At 47.6% G+C, this 19,208-nt stretch overlaps 1 protein-coding gene across 7 annotated transcripts in view; it reads left to right on the forward strand.

Annotated features, from left to right (window-relative positions):
- Positions 1 to 19,208, forward strand: part of AHDC1 (AT-hook DNA binding motif containing 1) — a 194,800-nt gene that overhangs the window by 37,783 nt on the left and 137,809 nt on the right. The window contains exon 1 of one of the 7 annotated variants that reach the window (XM_083750609.1): positions 16,519 to 16,594. The exons of the other annotated variants lie outside the window; for them this stretch is intronic. Within the exon in view, the coding sequence (XP_083606735.1) occupies positions 16,534 to 16,594 (61 nt within the window). The 5' untranslated portion in view covers positions 16,519 to 16,533. Of the gene's footprint in view, positions 1 to 16,518; positions 16,595 to 19,208 lie in introns of those variants that run through there. 7 annotated transcript variants of the gene reach the window in all.

Raw genomic sequence — 19,208 nt, forward strand, 5'->3', positions numbered from 1 at the left:
CTGAGCACTCAGAAGGCCAGGAGAAATCTGCCCAGCTGTCGCTCTCATTGATGCAGGTATGTGGCTCAGATAAACAGGGGTGGCTTCTGCCAAGTGGTGGCAGTGGCTCAGCGAGAGGGTCTCCTTGCTGTTCTTTGGATGCAAAGAAAGATTATAGTGCTGGGTCTGGCAAGGCATCCTCTTCTCCCCCCACCCCAGCGCCACACACAGTGCTTCCTGCAGTCCTGGGATCCGGAGCTTGTGCTCCATCCGTCACATATTTTGCTTGGCACATTTGGGGTTTCTAAGCTCCTTGGACAAGCAACAGAGGCTGGGTAATGATCTCAGACCAATTAAAGGACAAGAATCATCCCATGTTGACTTTGCAGCAGGGCCCTGGAGGTACATCTGTGCTACAAATGTGACTTGGTTTTAAATCAGTTTTAGCTGTCAGGCTGTCCCCTCCCACCCCCAGGAACCCTGGGAACTGTAGTGTTTTCCCCCACGACAATTATTGAGGAATCCTCTTGTCAAATTCAATTCCCCAAACTTGCTAAAATTGGGAGGTGGGGGCGGGATGTATGGCGGTTAGATAATCCTGGAGCTTGTTTAAGGCTCCAGTCCTGTTGAACTCAATGGGACTTCTGAGCAGACAGCGTATAGGGTTGTGCTGTAAATTTGCCTCGCTTGGTTTATAGGGAAATGCTGCTGCTTTCAGCTCCCTGGAAGGCTTGGCTCCATATATGAATCTGCTCTGGAGCAGCTGGCATCTTATTTGGCTGTTGCTCCAGGGTTCCCCTCAGATCCTATTCCTGCTCTTCTTCGCCATATGGGGGAAGATAAGTTGTGCGGCTGGCTGGCTCGGTCCTGCATATGTGCCTTCCCCACATCCTTGCCTGACATTCTTGACCTAGCCCTCTGCAGGACAGCATCCACCCATTGCGGCTGGCTTTGGCTCGAGTTAGCGTCAAGAGACGAAGGCAGGAGGGAGTGTTCCGGGGAGTGGGGGCCGTAGAAGTATGTTTGTGGTGAGGATGAGCAGTGTTAGAAATTCAGATATATAAGCTAATTGCTAAATGGGACTTTCAACCTGGGTTACGGTCACCACAACAAAATATTCAGGCGCCTTTTTTCTACTTCAATGAAGCTTCTTATTATTATTCATTTTGTTTCTATACCACTTTCTATTTTAAGGGGGGGGGGGAATCCCAGAGCCACCTACAACACATCAAATAAAACAATGAAACAAATTCAAGCTTCAAGGAAAATGTTTCAGAGCCTTCCCTAAGTGAAATTTTGCATCCCCATATTTATTCGCCTACTTAATTTATATAGCTGCCCCATAGCAGAAATACTCTAGGAAGGCAGTGTGATGTAGTGGTTAGAGTGCCGCTATAGGACCTGGGGGATTAGGGTTCAAATCTCCACTCAGTCATGAAGCTCAGTTGGTGACCTTGGGCCACGTAAACCTTGGAGGAAAAGGTGGGATATACAAATGCAATAAATACGCTCTCCTTACCTGCTTAAGAATGCTGGAGGGGCCAGCAAGATGGAGATGTTGGCTGCCAACCTAGCATCCAGAAATCTCCTTGTGGTCGCAATTGGACTGGTGCCAATTGCAAAATGTGCCTGGCACCTGGGGAATTTCTAACACTGGGATGGGTGCTTCTCAGCAACAGAAGCTCCACTGCCTCCCCTATACTCTGCCATTGCCACAAGTCAAATCTGAGCCTTTTCGCCCCCTCCCTAATTTCTGGTTGTCACTACTATCCTGTTCCACGGTGTGGGGAGCCACATGCTACCATCACTATCCCCCTCACCCCAAACTCCGAAACTCCTATGAAGAGGGATGTTCTCCCATGTGCTTATTAATGAGAGGCGCCCCTGGCAACAGAGGTTTGCTTGCACCCTGGGTGTGAGAATTGCCACTTCCACTTCCCTTGCCAGCTTCGGTAAGCCTGCGCAAGCTGGTTGTCAGCCGTGGCTCCCTGCAAGGTTGGCAAAATTGGGGGTGATGGGGCTTATGGCGCGCCAGCCATCGTTGCGGATAAGAGTCCTCTGCCCCCTCATTTGTGCTCGGGGCTTCAGGACAGTAATGGAGCTCATTAGTTGGAGGTTGCAGGTGCCCTGGCTACCCTGCTCGTCCCAGAGGGCTGTTAATGAGCGGCCGTTAACTAGCAGCTCGGCTCTGCACTCTCGCTCCTTCTGAGCAAGATTTGAAGGCAGGAATCCCAGGGCTGTGTGTGTGTGTGGAAATTGCAGAATTGTCTTGCAGCACAAGGTAGGAGAGGGCGGGAGAGCAGTTTGGGTTTGCTTGGCTCAGAAAGAAAAGAGTTAAAGGGACAGCCCCCCCCCCCAAATTAAGTCCTTTCCCCCACCTTGCCCTTTTAATATTTTGGTGCCATCTTATGTGTGACCTTAGCTTTCGGATGCACCTAACCTGCAGACGGGGACTTTTCAGATTTCCCTTCTGGGGGTGGCCTGTGGCTATTTGCAAAAGCAGAAGCATGCCCCTGTACCTTGGCACTCTCTTTTAGGGGTGGGGTGGGGTTGTGCTCCTCGTGAGTAATGGTGTTCCAGCAGATGGGACCCCTGCCACACAGTGCCAAATGCACAGGGAGGGAGTGCATAATGGGTTTGCGGGCAGTTCTGCCTTCAGCAGCAGCAGCAGCAGCCGTGCTCCAGTGTCTGGGTCTGTGTGGTGTGGCTGAAACTGCTCTTGTGTGTCACTGCACCCCTTCTCTGGGGCTCTGGCGCTGCTCCGCCTACTCCTTCCCACTGCTGTGATTGCTGTTGGCCCTGGTGGTTAAATGCTGATTGCACTTTCAGGCCTTCTGGCCTAGTTGTCTAACAGCCTGAAACCTGCAGGAAGATTGAGTAGAGACTCCCTGCCAGCAGTGCGCCTGCAGTCGGCTGATTTCCCCTCTCTTATATGCACTGCCACTTGCACCTGATTAGCTCAGGCTGCTTTCTTCTTTCGCCTGCAATGCCAAACCCTCCCCCCCCTCCTAAAATCACAGTCCTTTTTTGCTATCTCCAACCCCTTCCTCTGCTGAGGTCTTAAATACAGCTGCTGTGCTGAGCCTGACCTCCTCCGATCATGTAGTTAACTGGGAATCTGTCTTTGGGGCAGCATAATTGGGCAGGCTGAATATGAAGAAAGCAAGTAGAAGCCTTTGACTCTTGTTTGGTCAGTTTTCCTCTGACTTGAGGCAGAGCAGAAACCCTATGTCTTTGTCTGATTGTGGAAGACATGCTTGGAATTTCAGGGGCAGTTGGGATTTTTAAGATCCTGCTTTAAGTTTCTAGTCCTCATGGTGGATAGAGAAAGCACTTGAGTAGGAGCATACACAATCTCTTCAGGTGTCTCCAGTATTTTGGGAGGGGTAAAGTTCTGGTCCACCCCAGAGAAGACTTGGTCATATTCCCTTCTCGTCAATGCCAGTACTCCTGATGCACTGGTACTTTTCTGCTGGTGGCAGATTCCACCCCCACCCCCGTCTGAACTTAAGCATAAACATTTTATGTAAAATGAGCAAATGCACATAAATCCCACTGATATGTAACAGTTAATCTGAGCATAGGATTTTGGGTTCATTGATGTGGAACATGGGTGCTTATGGAATGGAATATAAAGAGAGGTGTGTGTGTGTGTAATACCTGTGTAGTGGGAGAGGATAGGGCTGATTGAATGAGTATACTATTTAGTAGCACTTTAAATCTGAGGGTGATCATTCACTACTGCACACTGTAGATAAAAATCAATAATTGAAAAACCAGTTAAATCATCTTTAAATATATATATATTCAATTATTAGCTGTCTTAAAAAACACACACCACTATATTGTATTCAAATTTTGTGTTAAACAAGCATGTTTGAGCTAACACTTATTGTCTCAATATTAAATCATGGCCATCTATCAGAATGGTTTACTTCAGAAATAAAGCCAAACTTTCAAAGGGCCTTGGCCTCACACATTGCCTCTTTACCTTGTGTATTGCGAATCCCTATTTTTTCCTGATTTGTGGCAAACCTTAACTTAGTTTGCCAGTTCCAATAAACAGATAAAACTGTTTGTCTCAAACCACAAAAGAGGGAGGGTATTACTATGTGTGAATTGGAAGCTCCATGAGCACCTATTTTGTGCCCTCCAACTGTCCAGGCTTTGCAGTATTGTGGTTCTTGAAATATGAGCCTTTTATTCTGCCAATCAAACAGCATCAGCATTTACTTTCCTTGTCAACAAAAACCATTGTTTTGCCCAGAGCTACTAGGAATGTGGCAGGACTTCAGTGGCACTGTGGTCTAAACCACCGAGCCTCTTGGGTTTGCCGATCAGAAGGTCGGTGGTTCGGATACGTGCAATGATATGAACTCCCGTTGCTCTGTCCCAGCTCCTGCCAACCTAGCATTTCAAAAGCACACCAGTACTAGTAGATAAAGAGGTATCGCTGCAGTGGGAAGGTAAATAGCATTGCTGTGTGCTCTGGCACTCGTCACGGTGTCCCCTTGTGCCAGAAGTGGCTTAGTGATGCTGGCCACATGACCTGGAAAGCTGTCTGTGGACAAACACCGGCTCCCTTGGTCTGAAAGCTAGATGAGTGCCGCACCCCATAGTCACCTTTGACTGGACTTAACTGTCTAGGGGTCCTTTACCTTTTACCTTTACTAGGCTTCCAATCTTACATGTATTTGGTTTGCTCAGAATAAAGTTTCACTTGGTTCCATGGGACAAGTACACAGGAAACTGGCTTATACTGAACCAGATCATTGATCCATCCATCTGGGGACACCTAAGGGCTTAGCTACACTTTTTCTTGACCTGCTGCTTTCCCTCCACCCCCGAAAACTGCTCTTTAGCACTCAGATGGAGCAAACAATTCGGGTCTTCTCAGGGTTTATGTTTGCTCTGATTTAGCACTAAAGAGCTTGTTTCCCCTGAGAAAGGAGTGGGGCAAGGGAGAAAGCGCTCAGACCCGTGCCTAGAAAGCACAGGTGAAGCAGAAAATAATGACTGGTGCTTTCTAGGCACAGAACAAGTGGAAGTGTGGACAAGCCCTAACTGGCAGTGTTTCTCCAGGGCTTCAGACAAGAATCTTTCCCAGCCCTACTTGGAGATGCTGGAAATCGAACCTGGTACCTTTCTTTAAGGAGAAGTATTTTTCACTGCAAAAGGCACGTGGGCTTCATGGCCAAAGGGTTTGGATTACGTTCCTGTGTTTGTCCAAAAGCTTTCTTTTGTTGCAAGTTGCTAGATTTTAGTGCCTGTAGAAACCAGGTAGTAGGCAAAGCATGGTGAGGAAATGCATGAATTTGAAAACGAGAAATTCCCTGCCCGTGCTGTTTCCAACAAAAACTACTTGCCAACAGAGGCAAGAGCTTCATTTTCCCATCCTCTTGTTGCTTTCCTTCTCCTACTCCCATCAGATGCCATCGAAGTGTGAGCAAGGCATTTTAAGCTGTGGCGTGAGCACTGAGTGGAAGGATTTCATGCTCCCCCCTCCCCTTTCCTCCTACACCTCCTGCTGGCAACTTTAATGAACAGTGACAAGCCTCACAACTCTCAGCTGATATCCCTCCACTAAGGACAGCCACACAAATAGTGACTATGTTAAATGGTCTAAATCTGCCAGATATGTGGCTATCCACTGTGGCAGCGGCTAGGAATGCCAAAGAGAATTGAACCCAACCCTGTTAGCAAATACAAGAAAGTTCTTTTCCGCCCTGCCTCCCACACTGGATCACCCTGTAAGGTGTGCCTGGCTTCAGCCACTTGCAAATGATGCTGAGTAACCTTGGGCTTTGCTGCCCTCTTACTCCAGTAAGGCATAACTTCCCATTCCCAAACATATTTTAACTGCGGCCCTGGCACCTTCCTTCAAGGACATCTCTGAGGTACCATATGGCTTGGTTTAGAGGGCAGCACAACTGTGGGCCTACAGAGCAGGTGTGAAAAGCGGAAGGTCACTGAGGGCTCCAAAGCTCCTTATATTTGCTGATTTCTTATACGTGCTTCGGGAGTTTGGGCATGTGTCTTTGGAGTAATTAGCCAGACTTAAAAAAAATAAATCCTAATCCTAGGATTGGCACTTTCTGTTTTGTTCCCTAGCAGGATGCTTTGCACAGGCAGAACCTTCACAGGTGCAGCTGTTCCAGCCATGCGGATACAGCGAAGAAAGGCTGCATCTGTTGAAGTCATACACACGTACCTGGTTAAATGCAGAGGGATCCTATTGTTATAAAGCACTTTCCCCCAAACTGATGTCTTCCAGATGTTGCCTGGACCACAACATCCATAATAATCTCTCTGATCATTGGCCACACTCATTGGGCCTGATGGGAACTGTACTCCAAAATATGTAGGGGGCACCTCTGGAGTTACAGCCCTGCCCAGGGTAAATAAACTCAAGCTTGTAACTCTGAAAGGTCCTATGGGTCCACTGAACCTAGGTTCAAATCTCCAAGTCAACTGTGGAGGTTTCTTTGTCTGTGTAAAAATGGCAACAAACGTCACAGAGCAGTTGAGAGCATGAAAAACGCAGGTGAGCAAATAATGCCCATGCTGGCTAAATAGTTAAGTAGCCACTTGGACATTAGATTATTTATTTTTTTGACAGAGGGAGTGGGATGGTGGGATAGAGGGCTATCAAATGGTGAACACTGGTATCCTACAGGCCTTTCTCAAGCGTTCCTCTTTTTATCCACACTTTCTTTCTCTCCCCTCCCCTCCCCTCCCCAACTCATACACACAATTTTCACTTCTAATTAGCACGCTTGGCTATTCTAAGCCCACACTTGGCCTTCGGTTATCTCGGAGGGATTCATAGGGATTCATAGTGAACGAGAGCCAGGGTTGCTAGGTGAGGGCAGCGGCCATCTTGCTTAGCACATGGCTTGCTGCTTTTGAAGCAGGAGTTGGCGGCCTAGCCTCATAAGCCCATGGGGCTGCAGGAACCATGTTTTTTGTTTGTTTGTTTTAGTGTACCTCTGCAGAGGGGACATGCCTCTTCTCTCTCTCTCTCTCTCTCTGCCTCTTCTCTGGGAAGAAAGAAAAAGAAGAGAGGAAGCAATAATGGCTGGCAGGCAGGTCAGATTGTAGCTCTGGGCAGGCATTTCTGGCGATCAAAGGGGATTTTGTGTGGAATGTCTGTGTCAGCTTAAGCAGCATGTGGGGGAGATCGAATGTGCTGGAGCAGGCAGTGGGGGGGGGGGGCAGGGTGAGAAACAACTCTCCTTGCCCCCTCCCTCCCTCCTGCTCCTCCTCTTGTGGATTCATAGCAACTTCCTGACCTCTAATGATCCTATCCTTGTGGGGAGAGGCCCCGGCTCTGCAGTGGGAGGGAAAGAGCTGAGCTTTCCAGGAGAAGGCCCGAGGGTGCCCTTGGGCTCTGCAGCAAAGCTTAGTGTAGCGGACGAGAGGGAAGCTTGGGTTGTAATAGCTCCCACGTTGCTTACTTGGTGCCTGGGCTGCCATGCTCATTGTTGTGGGGATGTAATCTCCTTCCACTAAATCACACTGAACCTGTCTTGGCAGCGCAGCCTAGCAGCAGCCTGGCACCTGCGTCCTAGCCAGGGAGGCTGGAAACGCCACCATATTCTGATGAAGTTCGTAGCTTTGCGGGGGGTGTGTGTGTCCTGGATCAAGCGCTGTCGTTAGAGGACCAAGTGCCTTGGTGGCATGGCCCACATTTCACCAGCTGAGACTGGCCAGCCAGCTGTGTCTGCTCCTGGCTACTGTAAAGTGTTATACCTGGGGCTGCCTTTGAAGACTGTTCCGAAACTGCAGTTGCTGTACAACAGGGGTGTCCAACTGGTCGACCGCAATCGACAGGTCGATCCCCGGATGATCGTGGTCGATTGCCAGATCCTTATCGCTCGTGTTGTTTAGAATCATGTCTCCGCCACCCTCCCCCCTTGGTCTTCCCTGCATTTAGTGAGCGTTCCTTTGTTGTCTGCTGTAGCGCTGTGTCTGTTAGCGGATGTGTTGTTAGTGAGCAATTTATTTTAATTCTGCACACTAACTTTTTTCAAAAGGTCAACAACTTTGGGAAGCCCCCCTGTAAAAAAAGCTCAAGAACTTAGACCTGTTCCCCTAAAAAAAAGCCAGAGGCACCGACTTGGGCCCCAGCACATGGGTGCTCAGCAATGTGTGTGTGCGACATCAGTGAGAATTTTGTGGGTGCCTAGGGCCCTTGGAGTTGGTGCCAGTGCATGGAACAGATTATGCAAGAGTTTGAAGAGTTTCATTGGCCCTTTTCTCCTGATCCGTTCAAAGTGTTGGTGCCTATGTTTTTAAGTGGCAGCACAGCTTGGGATCCAGGTATCTGAAGGGACACCTGATCCTACATTACTCTGTCCACAGAAGATCCTCCTCCATAGGCCTCAGCAGTCTAAAGTGAGGCAGGTGGCTACTGGAGACACAAAAGAAGGAACCGTGTTGTGATATCCTGATTTTGAAATTTCCCGAAGGAGACCTGCCTGGCCACCTGCTTTCTTTTGCTATTCTGAAGTTTTCATCTGACTTTTAATGCTGAAGTGCCTAACATAATTTTATTTATAATTTTCATTTATATACAATTCAACAATAATTCTAACATTTCAAACCTCGACTTCCTCCTCTTTCTGTGATCCCTTAAATTTGTTTTCATCATTCCCTGCATATTCCAAATTATCTTGACTTATTATTTTATTCATCTGTTTTCATATATGTTCTTTGAAACTGCAAGTTATTACAATAATCCTGCCAATGTCTTAACCTTTTTACAGTTTGTTTGTAAATATTCAATAAACAATTTCCATTCCTTTATAAAAAGTTTGTTGTCTTGATTTCTTATTCTTCAGTAAGTTTTGCCATTTCTGCATAATCCATTAGTTACTGTAGTCATTCTTCTCTTGTGGAGACTTCTTATTTCCATTTTTGGGCAAATAACATTCTGGCAGCTGTAGTTGCATATGTAAATAAATTTCTGTACTGTTTAGGTAGTTTGGTTCCTATAATTCCCAAGATCAAAGCTTGTGGGTTTTTTTTTTTAATAACGCCTAACAGGTCACTATACGGACGCGGGTGGCGCTGTGGGTAAAACCTCAGTGCCTAGGACTTGCCGATCATATGGTCGGCGGTTTGAATCCCCGCGGCGGGGTGAGCTCCCGTCTTTCGGTCCCAGCTCCTGCCCACCTAGCAGTTTGAAAGCACCCTTAAGTGCAAGTAGATAAATAGGTACCGCTTTATAGCCGGAAGGTAAACAGCGTTTTCGTGTGCTGTGCTGGTGCTGGCTCGCCAGCTGCAGCTTCGTCACGCTGGCCACGTGACCCGGAAGTGTCTTCGGACAGCGCCGGCTCCCGGCCTCTTGAGCGAGATGGGCGCACAACCCTAGAGTCGGACACGACTGGCCCGTACGGGCAGGGGTACCTTTACCTTTAACAGGTCACTACCAACAAGACATTCCCTACCCACGGGCGTAAACTAAAAAGATACGACACAAAAGGAAAAATGATTTGGAGGGAGGAAGAAAAAAAGCAAACTTTGATTCAAGTTCTTAGTTACAAGTTCTTCTAATGGGGTGGGAAGGTTGAAAGGAAAGGAGAGCAAGGAGCAGAGAGCCCTTGGTCTCTCAAGCTGTGCTGATGGAGTGGCTCTGCATCTCTCCTCTGAAATGGGTGTTTCCAGGTTACAGTTGCTGGAGGGAGGAGCCTGTTCCATCATTTCTTCTACAGGGAAAAGCCTCTTGATTCTTTGGTGGCTGTCACTATATCTTAAGGAAGCAGATTCCATAGTTTTAACTGTACTGTGTGAAGTACTTTTATCGGTCCTGAATCTTCCAACATGCAGCATCATTGGATGCAGCAATGAGAGGAAGAAAAAACCCCCATCCATTTTCTACACACAGTGCATTCTTAACAATGACTTAAGTATTTTGAATTAAATAAGCTCTTGTGGGTAGTAGTAAACATGCTTTGGGTGTTTCAGGCCTTTTAAAGTGAAGGATTGGCATATGGTCAAAATTTGAAGATGGTAAATAAAGATATAGAGAAAGTTTGAGCTGTTGGTTTTAAATAGAATTCTAATGCAAAGAGGGCTTCTGACTACTATACAAAATGCTGTAGTTTTATTGGTGTTTGATTTATCTGAAGAAAAAGGGAAACGTTTTTTTATAAATAGGCCAGCAGCATCCCCATGTGTGAATTTCAAGGGAAATGCCTCACTCCAGAAATAAGTAAAACTGGATGAGAGATGCTAGACCTATAACTGTCTTTTTTTGCAAACTGTTTTGAGGTTTGTCTGTTTTTACAATCAGGCGGTATATAAATCTTGGGGAATAAATAAATAAGATGATCAGGGATCTTGAGCATTTGGTGGTTTTACCATCAAACTATAGAATCTTGGCTTAAGGCAATTCAAAATTTATAATTTCCTTTAGCTTGTTTAGAGCCACTCATTATTTTCCTTGGCTATCATTGGAAATTGTGTGTTTTAACATTTTCAGCTAGAGGGTTTTATTGAGTTAATAGAGCTAGGATTAGGATCTTGATGGCTTCAGTGTGGAAATCTTCTGGGATGAGGAAGATTGAATGGATCTGTTCCCAATACTGCAGTCTTTACTTGCCATGATAGCAAGTAGAGCAGTTTACTGTAAATTCTTGCTGACCATCTCTTGGACTAGTTTCCTGCCAAGGTTGGTCAGTCTGTGCCTGTGCCCTGCGCCTTACATAAGACATAGGGCTTGTGTGATGGAAAGGTCATCCATACTCTTGGTTTTGAACTGGTGGGTTGGGATCCATAACTACAACTCCCAGGATTCTTGGGGGGACAGGGAAGGAACCATGACTGTTAAAGTGTTACAAGAGCTTTAAAAGCATGGTGCGGCTGTGACTTAAGATGCCCACCTTCAGCAGCAGCTTCAGTCTTTTAAGTGTGCCTTTGGCTTTCCCCACCTGTGGAGCACATAAGGAAACCCTGCTGGTTATCTATCTACCCAGAGCTGGGCAACCACTGGCCATCCCAGCCTGGCCATTGCAAATGCGATGCTGACCTTCCTGCTGAAGATTGCAACTAGGTATTATTTGTCAGGAACAGATGCCTCCTCCTGTTTTACTGGTGGGAGAAGCCCCTGGGCAGAGTGAACATGTGTCTGTGGGGATGTGGCGTTGAAAAGGGGAGCATTCCCTTGGACAGTCTCTTGCCCTGTTTCCTGGCAGTTTTGCTTGAGACATCTCTAATGAGCTGCCTGATATCTTCCGAGACTTGCTGGGTGTGTTTGCGTGCATGTGAACACAGAGCGCCCTCCTTGCTATGCTGCTCGTGGTTGTGACCCATGCACTCAAGTGACAGGATTTTCCCCCCTCCCGCAGGCCTTGCAATAAGGGTGTATGTGTTAGCCACAGACTGTGTGCTTTTGGTGGTGTAAACCTCCCAGGGCTGGAAGCTTGGGCAGTCACCTTTCTCTGACTCTCACACTCCTGTAGCTGCAAGGAAGTTACTTCTTTGTCCTCCAATCTCGCCCTATATATCCTGCTGCTTTTCTTTTTTTTTCTTTTTTTGTTCCAGGAATCTCCTCTGGCTTGCATGCAGTGGGTTAATAGCTCTCCCTGCCACACACAGGTGTATCCGGAGGCTGGAGAGGGGTGGGGTGAGGGGGACAGAGGGAGGCAGTCACTGCTGGGAACAGAGAGATTGTTTGGGGGGGGGGAGTGGATTGTGTATCTGCTCTGCAGCCTGTCTTTGTATCCCTTGCACATCATTAGTGAGTCAGAAGCACTGAGGGGAGAATAACCTGGTGGAGCTGGAATTAACCCCTGGCGGCTGATGGATGGCAAGGGCGAGGGAGGGGGGAAGAGGAGGAGGAAGATTCAGACCTTGCTTCTGCAGGTTTAATAGCTGGCAGTAGATGGAAAGGCCTGGGGGTTGGTGCATACAGGGAATGTGGCTTGCTCTTGGGGAGCAGGGGAGGCTGGAGGAATGAGTTTACCCTTTTTCTCGCTAAGTCTTGCTTTTTTGCCAGCTGTTGATGCTTGTGGGGTTTATTGAGCTGCTGCTACAACAGCAGCATGGTGATGCATGTTGGGGAAAAGTTCTGCTGTCATATGTTTCCCCTAAACATCCAGTTCTCTTCCTTTCCCTTAATCCCTTCACACACCCCTTCCAGGTTTCCAATTGTGCTAAAAGCGGAGCTAAGTAAACAGGATTTGGGTGGGTGAGGTGTGCTGAGGACTACTTCACAAGGCTGGTGGTTCATTGTGGCGTGAGCAAAACCGGTCCCAGTCAGTCTTAATGGCCCAGAAATGCAGAGAGGTTGTTGGGAGCCGGTCCGAGGCATCTCTTAACAGGGGACCATTTCTGATCCTGTGATTCAAGGCCCTTTGTTTCGGAGACCAGGATGTATAACTGGAGATTTCATTCTCTCCCTCTGCCACCCTGGCCCCTAATTCTCAGGGTGGCTGACAATTTCTTTGCCTGAAAGCAAGATGGCAGTCACTTAGTGCTTTATCCGCGGACTCTTGCTTGGTACCCGGCTGAAGTCCTAATCCGCTGTGACACTGCAACCATCTCTGAGGCAGCTAATTGTAGTGTCCCCAGCAGCGGATTACAGTTTTAAAGTGGGGGAATAAGCAGCGGGAGCAGATGAGCGCCTAAGCAACAAATCTCCTGTTTTCATGCAGGCGACTTTCATTATTAATATAATTAAGATGCCGATGAGAGGGGGAAACTCAGGAAGTGGTTGTATGAGAGCAGAGTTCCTATAGGAGGCCTGTTTTTTTGGCTGGGTACAGGGAAGCCAGAGACCCTTGGTAAAGTGTGCTTCTGTCTGTCAGGTAAGAAAGGAGCATGGGAAGCAGCCTTCTCTTGAGACAGATCTTTGGTCCATCCATCCATCTCTGTATTATCTATGCTGACTTCTATAGACCCTTTGGAATTTCAGACAGGGTTTTCCCAAGCCCTACCTGGAGATGCCAGGAAAGACCTTCTGCATGTTCTATCACTGTGCAATGGCCTCTCCCTGCTTCTCTTGAGTGAATGACCATTAAGTGTGGGGTGGGTGGGGAAGTAACTATACTCTTCTCCCCACCCCCTCTTTTTTCCCAAGGCTTGGGCTTGCCTTGAAAATGTAGAGAGGTTCTTTGGCTCATCCCTCTTGCCAGTTAAATTGAGGTTCAGCAGTGGCACAGGGGAATGATGAAGGGAGTGGACTGTAATTGCTAATCCCCGTCTATTTCCGCTTTCCAGAAAGTTGTCACTGCCAGGTTTTTTTATAGTGGGAGTAGATCGCAGTCTCTTGAAAGTTGGACATGCCTGATGTAGAGGACTGTGCTTTGTAAGGTAGGACACATGGCCACCCTATAAGCCCAGGGATCTGTCCTGCCAGTTCTCTGCCCTAGCCTCCATAAGGCACTGTATTTCTGCGTTTGTGGTAACACAGCTAGGTTGCTTTTTGGAATGATCTCCATGCTGCCTGGCTCCAGTCTCCGTCTCCAGACCCTATGAAAGGGTCTTTGTATACTGGGTAGAAGCTTTTCTCCCCCTCCCTGGTTCTTCTCTGGCCCATCGTACAACCCTGGTCCCCTTTCCAGTGCACAGTGGCGGTGCCTCAAAGCCATCCTCTTCCCCTTTTCTTTTTTGCTTCTCAAGGGTGGTTGGCAGGGAACTGGTCAGCGCCTCTTCTCTGCTCCCATCTTTGTGTGGATATCTAAACAGCAGATAAGGAGAATCTCCCCGGAAAAGTCTCTGGATGTTTCGCACGTGCTTCACTATGTACGCATTTGTGTATCTGTGCTCCAGAACCAGTGTGGCCCGTTCTACTAGAAGAATCTCTCACCCTGAAAGTAAGCAATTAATTTAAGGCATTTCTGTGCTGCCTGCTGCCCTGTTTGGATTTCAAGGTGCTGGGTGTGATGTAGAATCGGTGCAGTAAAAGATAGCTGCAATGGTAAAAGCAGCTGGTGTACAGTCCTTGGAAACAGACTGACTTTTGCACTTTTCAGGCATCAGGTTTTCATCCTCCCTATCCCCTTTGGAGGGCTGGAAAAGGGGGAAAAGAAGTAACTTAGCTGGCTTGGCAGTAGTAAAGATAACATAAGCAAGACTGGAGAAAAGAGAGAAAGCAGCAGCTCTGGAGGGAGGCGCTTCTGAAGGAGGGGCTGGCGCAGAACAGCTGCTGCTTGGGCAGTTGCCTGACCCTGATGGTGGAAGAAGTGTGCCCCCACCGTCCTTGTACACATGTGGGGTGCATTTGTGTGGAGTCCGTGTGGTGTAGTGGTTAGAGTGCTAGGCGAGGGCCTGAGAGAGCAGGGTTCAGATCCCCGTTCAGCCAATAATAAGCTCTTGGGATAACCTTGCGCCAGTCACTGTCTCTTAGCCCCGCCTTCCTTACAGGGTTGTTGTGAGGACAGCATTGGGGAAGGCTAGGAGGGGAAGCCTTGTGTGTCCCCTTGAGCACCTTGGAGAGGTGGGGTATAAATCAATCAAACTCATAAAAACTGAGCAATTCCCCAAATGGTGCTCAGGCCTGTTAAATTCTCATCTATATGTATTAGTTCTTCTCCCTCCTCTCAAAAAAATATTGTCTGTAGATTAAGAGGGAAGGCCTTGTTCTAAGTTTCTTCTTGAGATTAAATGCGGACTTGGGGTAGCACCTTTTTTTTGGAGAGAGGGAGCACTCACCTTCTCAAACTCCATGTCCCAGAGAATTCCTCCTACCCATTTCTCTCCTGCTGAAAAGCTTTTTCCAGCTGATACTGGGTTGGATCCAACACTGTGGAAGCGGAGTTCCCCTCTTGCAGCAGGACTTCCCCTTCCTCTCTTCCTCCATGCTGCCCCCTCATCAAACTGCTCCAGAGGGTCCCATATTTTGTGGCTGCAGGCAGGGAGGAGAGGAAGGGGAAATCCCCTTGCTGAAGCAGAAGTCTGTTGCATGAGCTGGACAACAGTTTTCAATACACCCCTGTTGATTTTTTAAAAATGAACATTTTTAGCCTGTGCATCTTAATATTGTGTATTTAGCATTAATTGCTTTTTTTTAAAAATCCATCAATTGGATTGGGTGGGGGACTTGCTTTGAGACTGTATACTGGTAAAGTAACCTGACAAATTTTATAACTTTCTTAAACACATGGCGCTCCTTCCTGCTTGGAAAACCATCATTTGAGCCTCTGTTCAACCTTTGGTTTAGCAGTGCATATGCAGCTGTTCCTGACTATTTGTGGTGGTGCAGAGGTGAGGAATATCAGGCCTAGGGGCCAAATGCAGCCTCCTAGACCTCTATACCTGACCCTTCAATCTCTCCACAGCCCCTTTGTACCCCTCTTTGCAGCTTTCTTGAGTGTTTTTGCCTGGCTGGAATATGGTCCTTGAACTCTGACGATGCCTCTTGCTTGCCCGGATGGAGGATGTGAGTGTGTGTAGAAACTAGCTTTCTGGTTCAAAGGTAAAATTTGCATTCATGGCTCCACCCACTCTTTCCTCTGCCCCTTGGAATGTTGCCCCAAAGGGAATGTGACCCTTTGGCTGATAAAGGTTCCCCCGCTCTGTGGTAATGGAAGGAAGGTGGCAGCTGGAGGTGGGGGAAGGAAGGATGGCTGGACGGACAGACTTGCGGAGCACATCTACTTCCCACTTCAAACTGTATCCCTGGCTCCCTTGGGATTCCGATGGGTATTGACAAACCAGAATTGCTCAGCCAAAACAACACCCTGTTGCAGCTTTTTATAAACCCTTTGCAGTCCTCTTTCCCTAGCAGCTGAATCTGGGTATTTTTTTATTTTTAAGAAGGCCACGGTGGTGGTTCAGGAAGAGCCAGACTACTGACACTATATTTCACAGACTCTTGCTGCTCTCTATGTCTTGTCCTGCTTTGTGATAACCAGCAAATGCCCACCCTGCTTTGCTGGTCTGTTTGTGATGTTTGGGTCCAGGTGGCGTGAGAAGAATGTGCTTGTCCTTGCATCCAACAGAGTTGGCTGCTTTAGTCTAGTCTTCAAAAGAGGTGTTCCCCTCACTTCAGAGATGTCTGCGCTTCAATGGAAAGCTTGCACACTGGATTTGTTAGAACTGCATTCTTGCCTCTCTGGTGGTGGAAAGCTGGTAGATAGGGACACCCTGTGTATTTTTAACTTCATTCTTACTTAGGCCATGTACACATTAGTGGCTTAAAATACAGTGAGGTTGCCCCACCCCACCCTTCAGCTACATATCAAGTTGCATCTGCATGTTGCTGTACACACCAGAGACCGGGCAGGGATCTCTTCACCCAATGTGTCTTACCTGTTCACCTTCCCCACACCTGCAACCTTCCAGAATTCCTGTTTGTGAAGCTGTTGTCTCTGCATGCGCAACAGCTGTCTTGATTGATTGATTGATTGATTGATTGATGGATTTATACCCTGCCCTTTCAGGCACCAAAGGCGGCTTATAGATTAAAAATAAGAACAGCTAAAAATGTAGAAACCTCTTCCTAAGTGTGGCTTAGGCTTTCAGACTGGATGGAAGCTGGTTTGAGGGGAATTGCATCTATCAGCAGTATTTCTCAAGAAACTACAGGATAGCTGTGTGTTGCAGCTTATGCCATGTGTACACAACTTCAAACGCCAGCGCTGGGAGCGTACTGGAGCCAGAGTAAATGGTAATGTGTACACAGCCTTACTGTTTTCATCCTGCACTTCCTCCAAGTTGCTCAGCACACTATAAATAAAAGGATTTGTTCCGCTTTCTGTAAAAGCCTCCACCACAATCCTGCAGGGTAGGTTAGGCTGAGATGGAATGGTTCATAGATGAGTAGTGATGTGAAAACTTTAGCCCAGTGTTCAAAATTCACCAGGCACATTTGCACCTAGCTATCAGCCACTTGCAACCACGTGAAGATGCCTGGGCACCAGGATGGCGCCTGATGGTTCCACAATCTGGAGGTGCATGCCTGGGAGTCCTTTGATCTTGACTGTTTTCACATACTAACAGTTCACCCTGCAAAATTCTACCCATTATATTTTATCTGCACAACCAGAATGAATTTCAGGAACCAAAAAGTCGTATAGAAAAATATGACATTTGAGTCGCCTGGCCAAAAAATGGCATTTTATTTTGGTGACTGCAAACCCGGTTTAAGGAACCATTTGGCACCTAGATTGTATATCTGAGTTTCTAACATTGCCCAGGGGTAGCTGATGTGATACTCTTCTGATTTTGCCAGACTCCAACTCCTCTCAGCCTCAGACAGCATGGCTAACGGACAGGGATGATGGGAGTTGTAGTCCCACAGCATCTGGAGGGCACCATGTTGACTACTGCAGTTCTAGTCACTATACTGCATGTGTTCTTAAGTGGACATGCTGGCTACATATGACTAGCATGAGACTGGACTGACTTGTCTGGGAATCCTGGTATTGCCCTCTCACCTTCCTGTGTCCCATACCACCTCTTTCTTTCTTTGTCATTTAAAGCCTTGTATGTGTGACCACGGTTTGATGGTCCTAACCTGTGATATACTGCCTAGAGTGGCTGGATACAGTAGAGGGCACTTTCAGTGGTTGTGCTGAAGAGAGAATTTTGGCAGGTGCAGGTGGTCAGGCAAGCTGCAGCTGAGCCAGTCTTTCCTGCACAAATATTAAATGTTGGGTTTCCTGTCCTCTATTACAGGTGTGGGAATCTTCAGCCTTCCTGTTGTTGCTAAACTACAGCTTCCATCTTCCCTGGCCATTGGCCCTGCTTACAGGGGCTGATGGGAGGTATAGTTCAGCAGCATCTGGAGGGCCAAAGGTTCCTCACATCTGCTCTATTACCTGGGTGGGCAGACATGAGACTTGCAGGAATATCTTTGGTTATTTGCAGTAGGATGTCAAGATCCAACAAGTGGAGTCAGGTGCAAAGGTAACACACTGAGAAATAACGAATTCTCAACCCAGGGGTTTATTTTGAATACCAGAACTATATGGAACCCCCACAGCCCTTCCACACAAAGATCCACTCCGGGTTTCCTTCAAGTGTTCCTAATTTCAGCAGTATAATTTAGGGCACCGGGGAGGGGGAGTAAAGCAATTGGGAGTAAGAAGTTCTTGCTGATCTACTGGTAGATGTTGACATGCCTTCCTCCCAACCCTTGCTGTATTGCAGCTGGTCCCCCCAATATCAAAGGCACAGGCCAAAAAGCAATTACATTAAAAATGCCAAGTGCTTTTAAACGAACAGACACAAAAAATGCTACCCCTTATTGCCTTGTCTCTGTCCTTCAAAAGTGCCTGCGATATAGGAACACGAGGGTCAGTGTGCCTGGGGGGGGGGGCCTCTGGAATGGAAGATTTGCCATGATGATAGCCTCTTCTTTTCCTGGTGCACAAATGGCAAGCTCAAGAGGGAGTTCTTGGTTTATCCTGGTGATCCTTCGGTGACATAAGGTGGGAGATGATCTCTTGGGGCCCAAGCTGCTTGTAATCTGTGCTGTTCTTGTTCAGGCTCCTGTTCAAAAACAGCATCATAGAATCATAGAGTTGGAGGGGAATCTGAGGGTCGTCTAGTCCAACCCCCTGCAGTGCAGGAATTGGAGCTAGATTTGCACTAAGCAATCCCCAGGTGTCTTGTGCCCTTGCGGATTCATTTTAAAGCAAGGATGGGAAACCCATGGCTTTCCAGAGGACACCGGGACTCCAGTTCCCATCAGCTCCAGCTGGCATAGCTAATGGTCAGGGATGATGGGAGTTGTAGTTGGGAAGCACCCAGAGAGCTTCACATTCCCTAACCCATCCTGTACAGGGTGTTCATGAATTATGTTTTGGCAATGCATATTAAAAAAATGTGAATGTGATAAGCAGGTGTTTGACAGGTGTTTGTGCACGATGCACATGCTTGCAGAGAACCAGACCTGGCAGTAATTTGCTATGCATTGTATGGCTGGGTTTGTTGCTGTGTAATGTGTGAAATGGCCCCAGCTCACTTGTGTTAAATAGCATCTTAAACAAGATGCTCTTCCATTTCCTGGGGTAGCAGCTTGGTCCAAATCAAGGTCATTATTTCCTCTGTAGGTGCTCTGGAGTGAGACTGCCAGCGCCCTAGAGTTTTTCCTCATTAAGAGGCTGAAAATTAACACCCCCACCCCCGCGCCTCATCCGTGTCTCCCCCGTCTTCCTCCAGGCTCCGCACGGTGCCCTGTTGCCTTGTGCGAAGCCCTTGTCCTGATGTTTTATTCTCCTCCATTCTGGCACGCCGTGCTGGGGTTGTCCTCTCCCTGGACAGGAAGACAAATGAAT

This window comes from Podarcis gaigeae, assembly GCF_964106915.1.
Source record: "Podarcis gaigeae genome assembly, chromosome: 8".
Classification (NCBI taxonomy): domain Eukaryota; kingdom Metazoa; phylum Chordata; class Lepidosauria; order Squamata; family Lacertidae; genus Podarcis; species Podarcis gaigeae.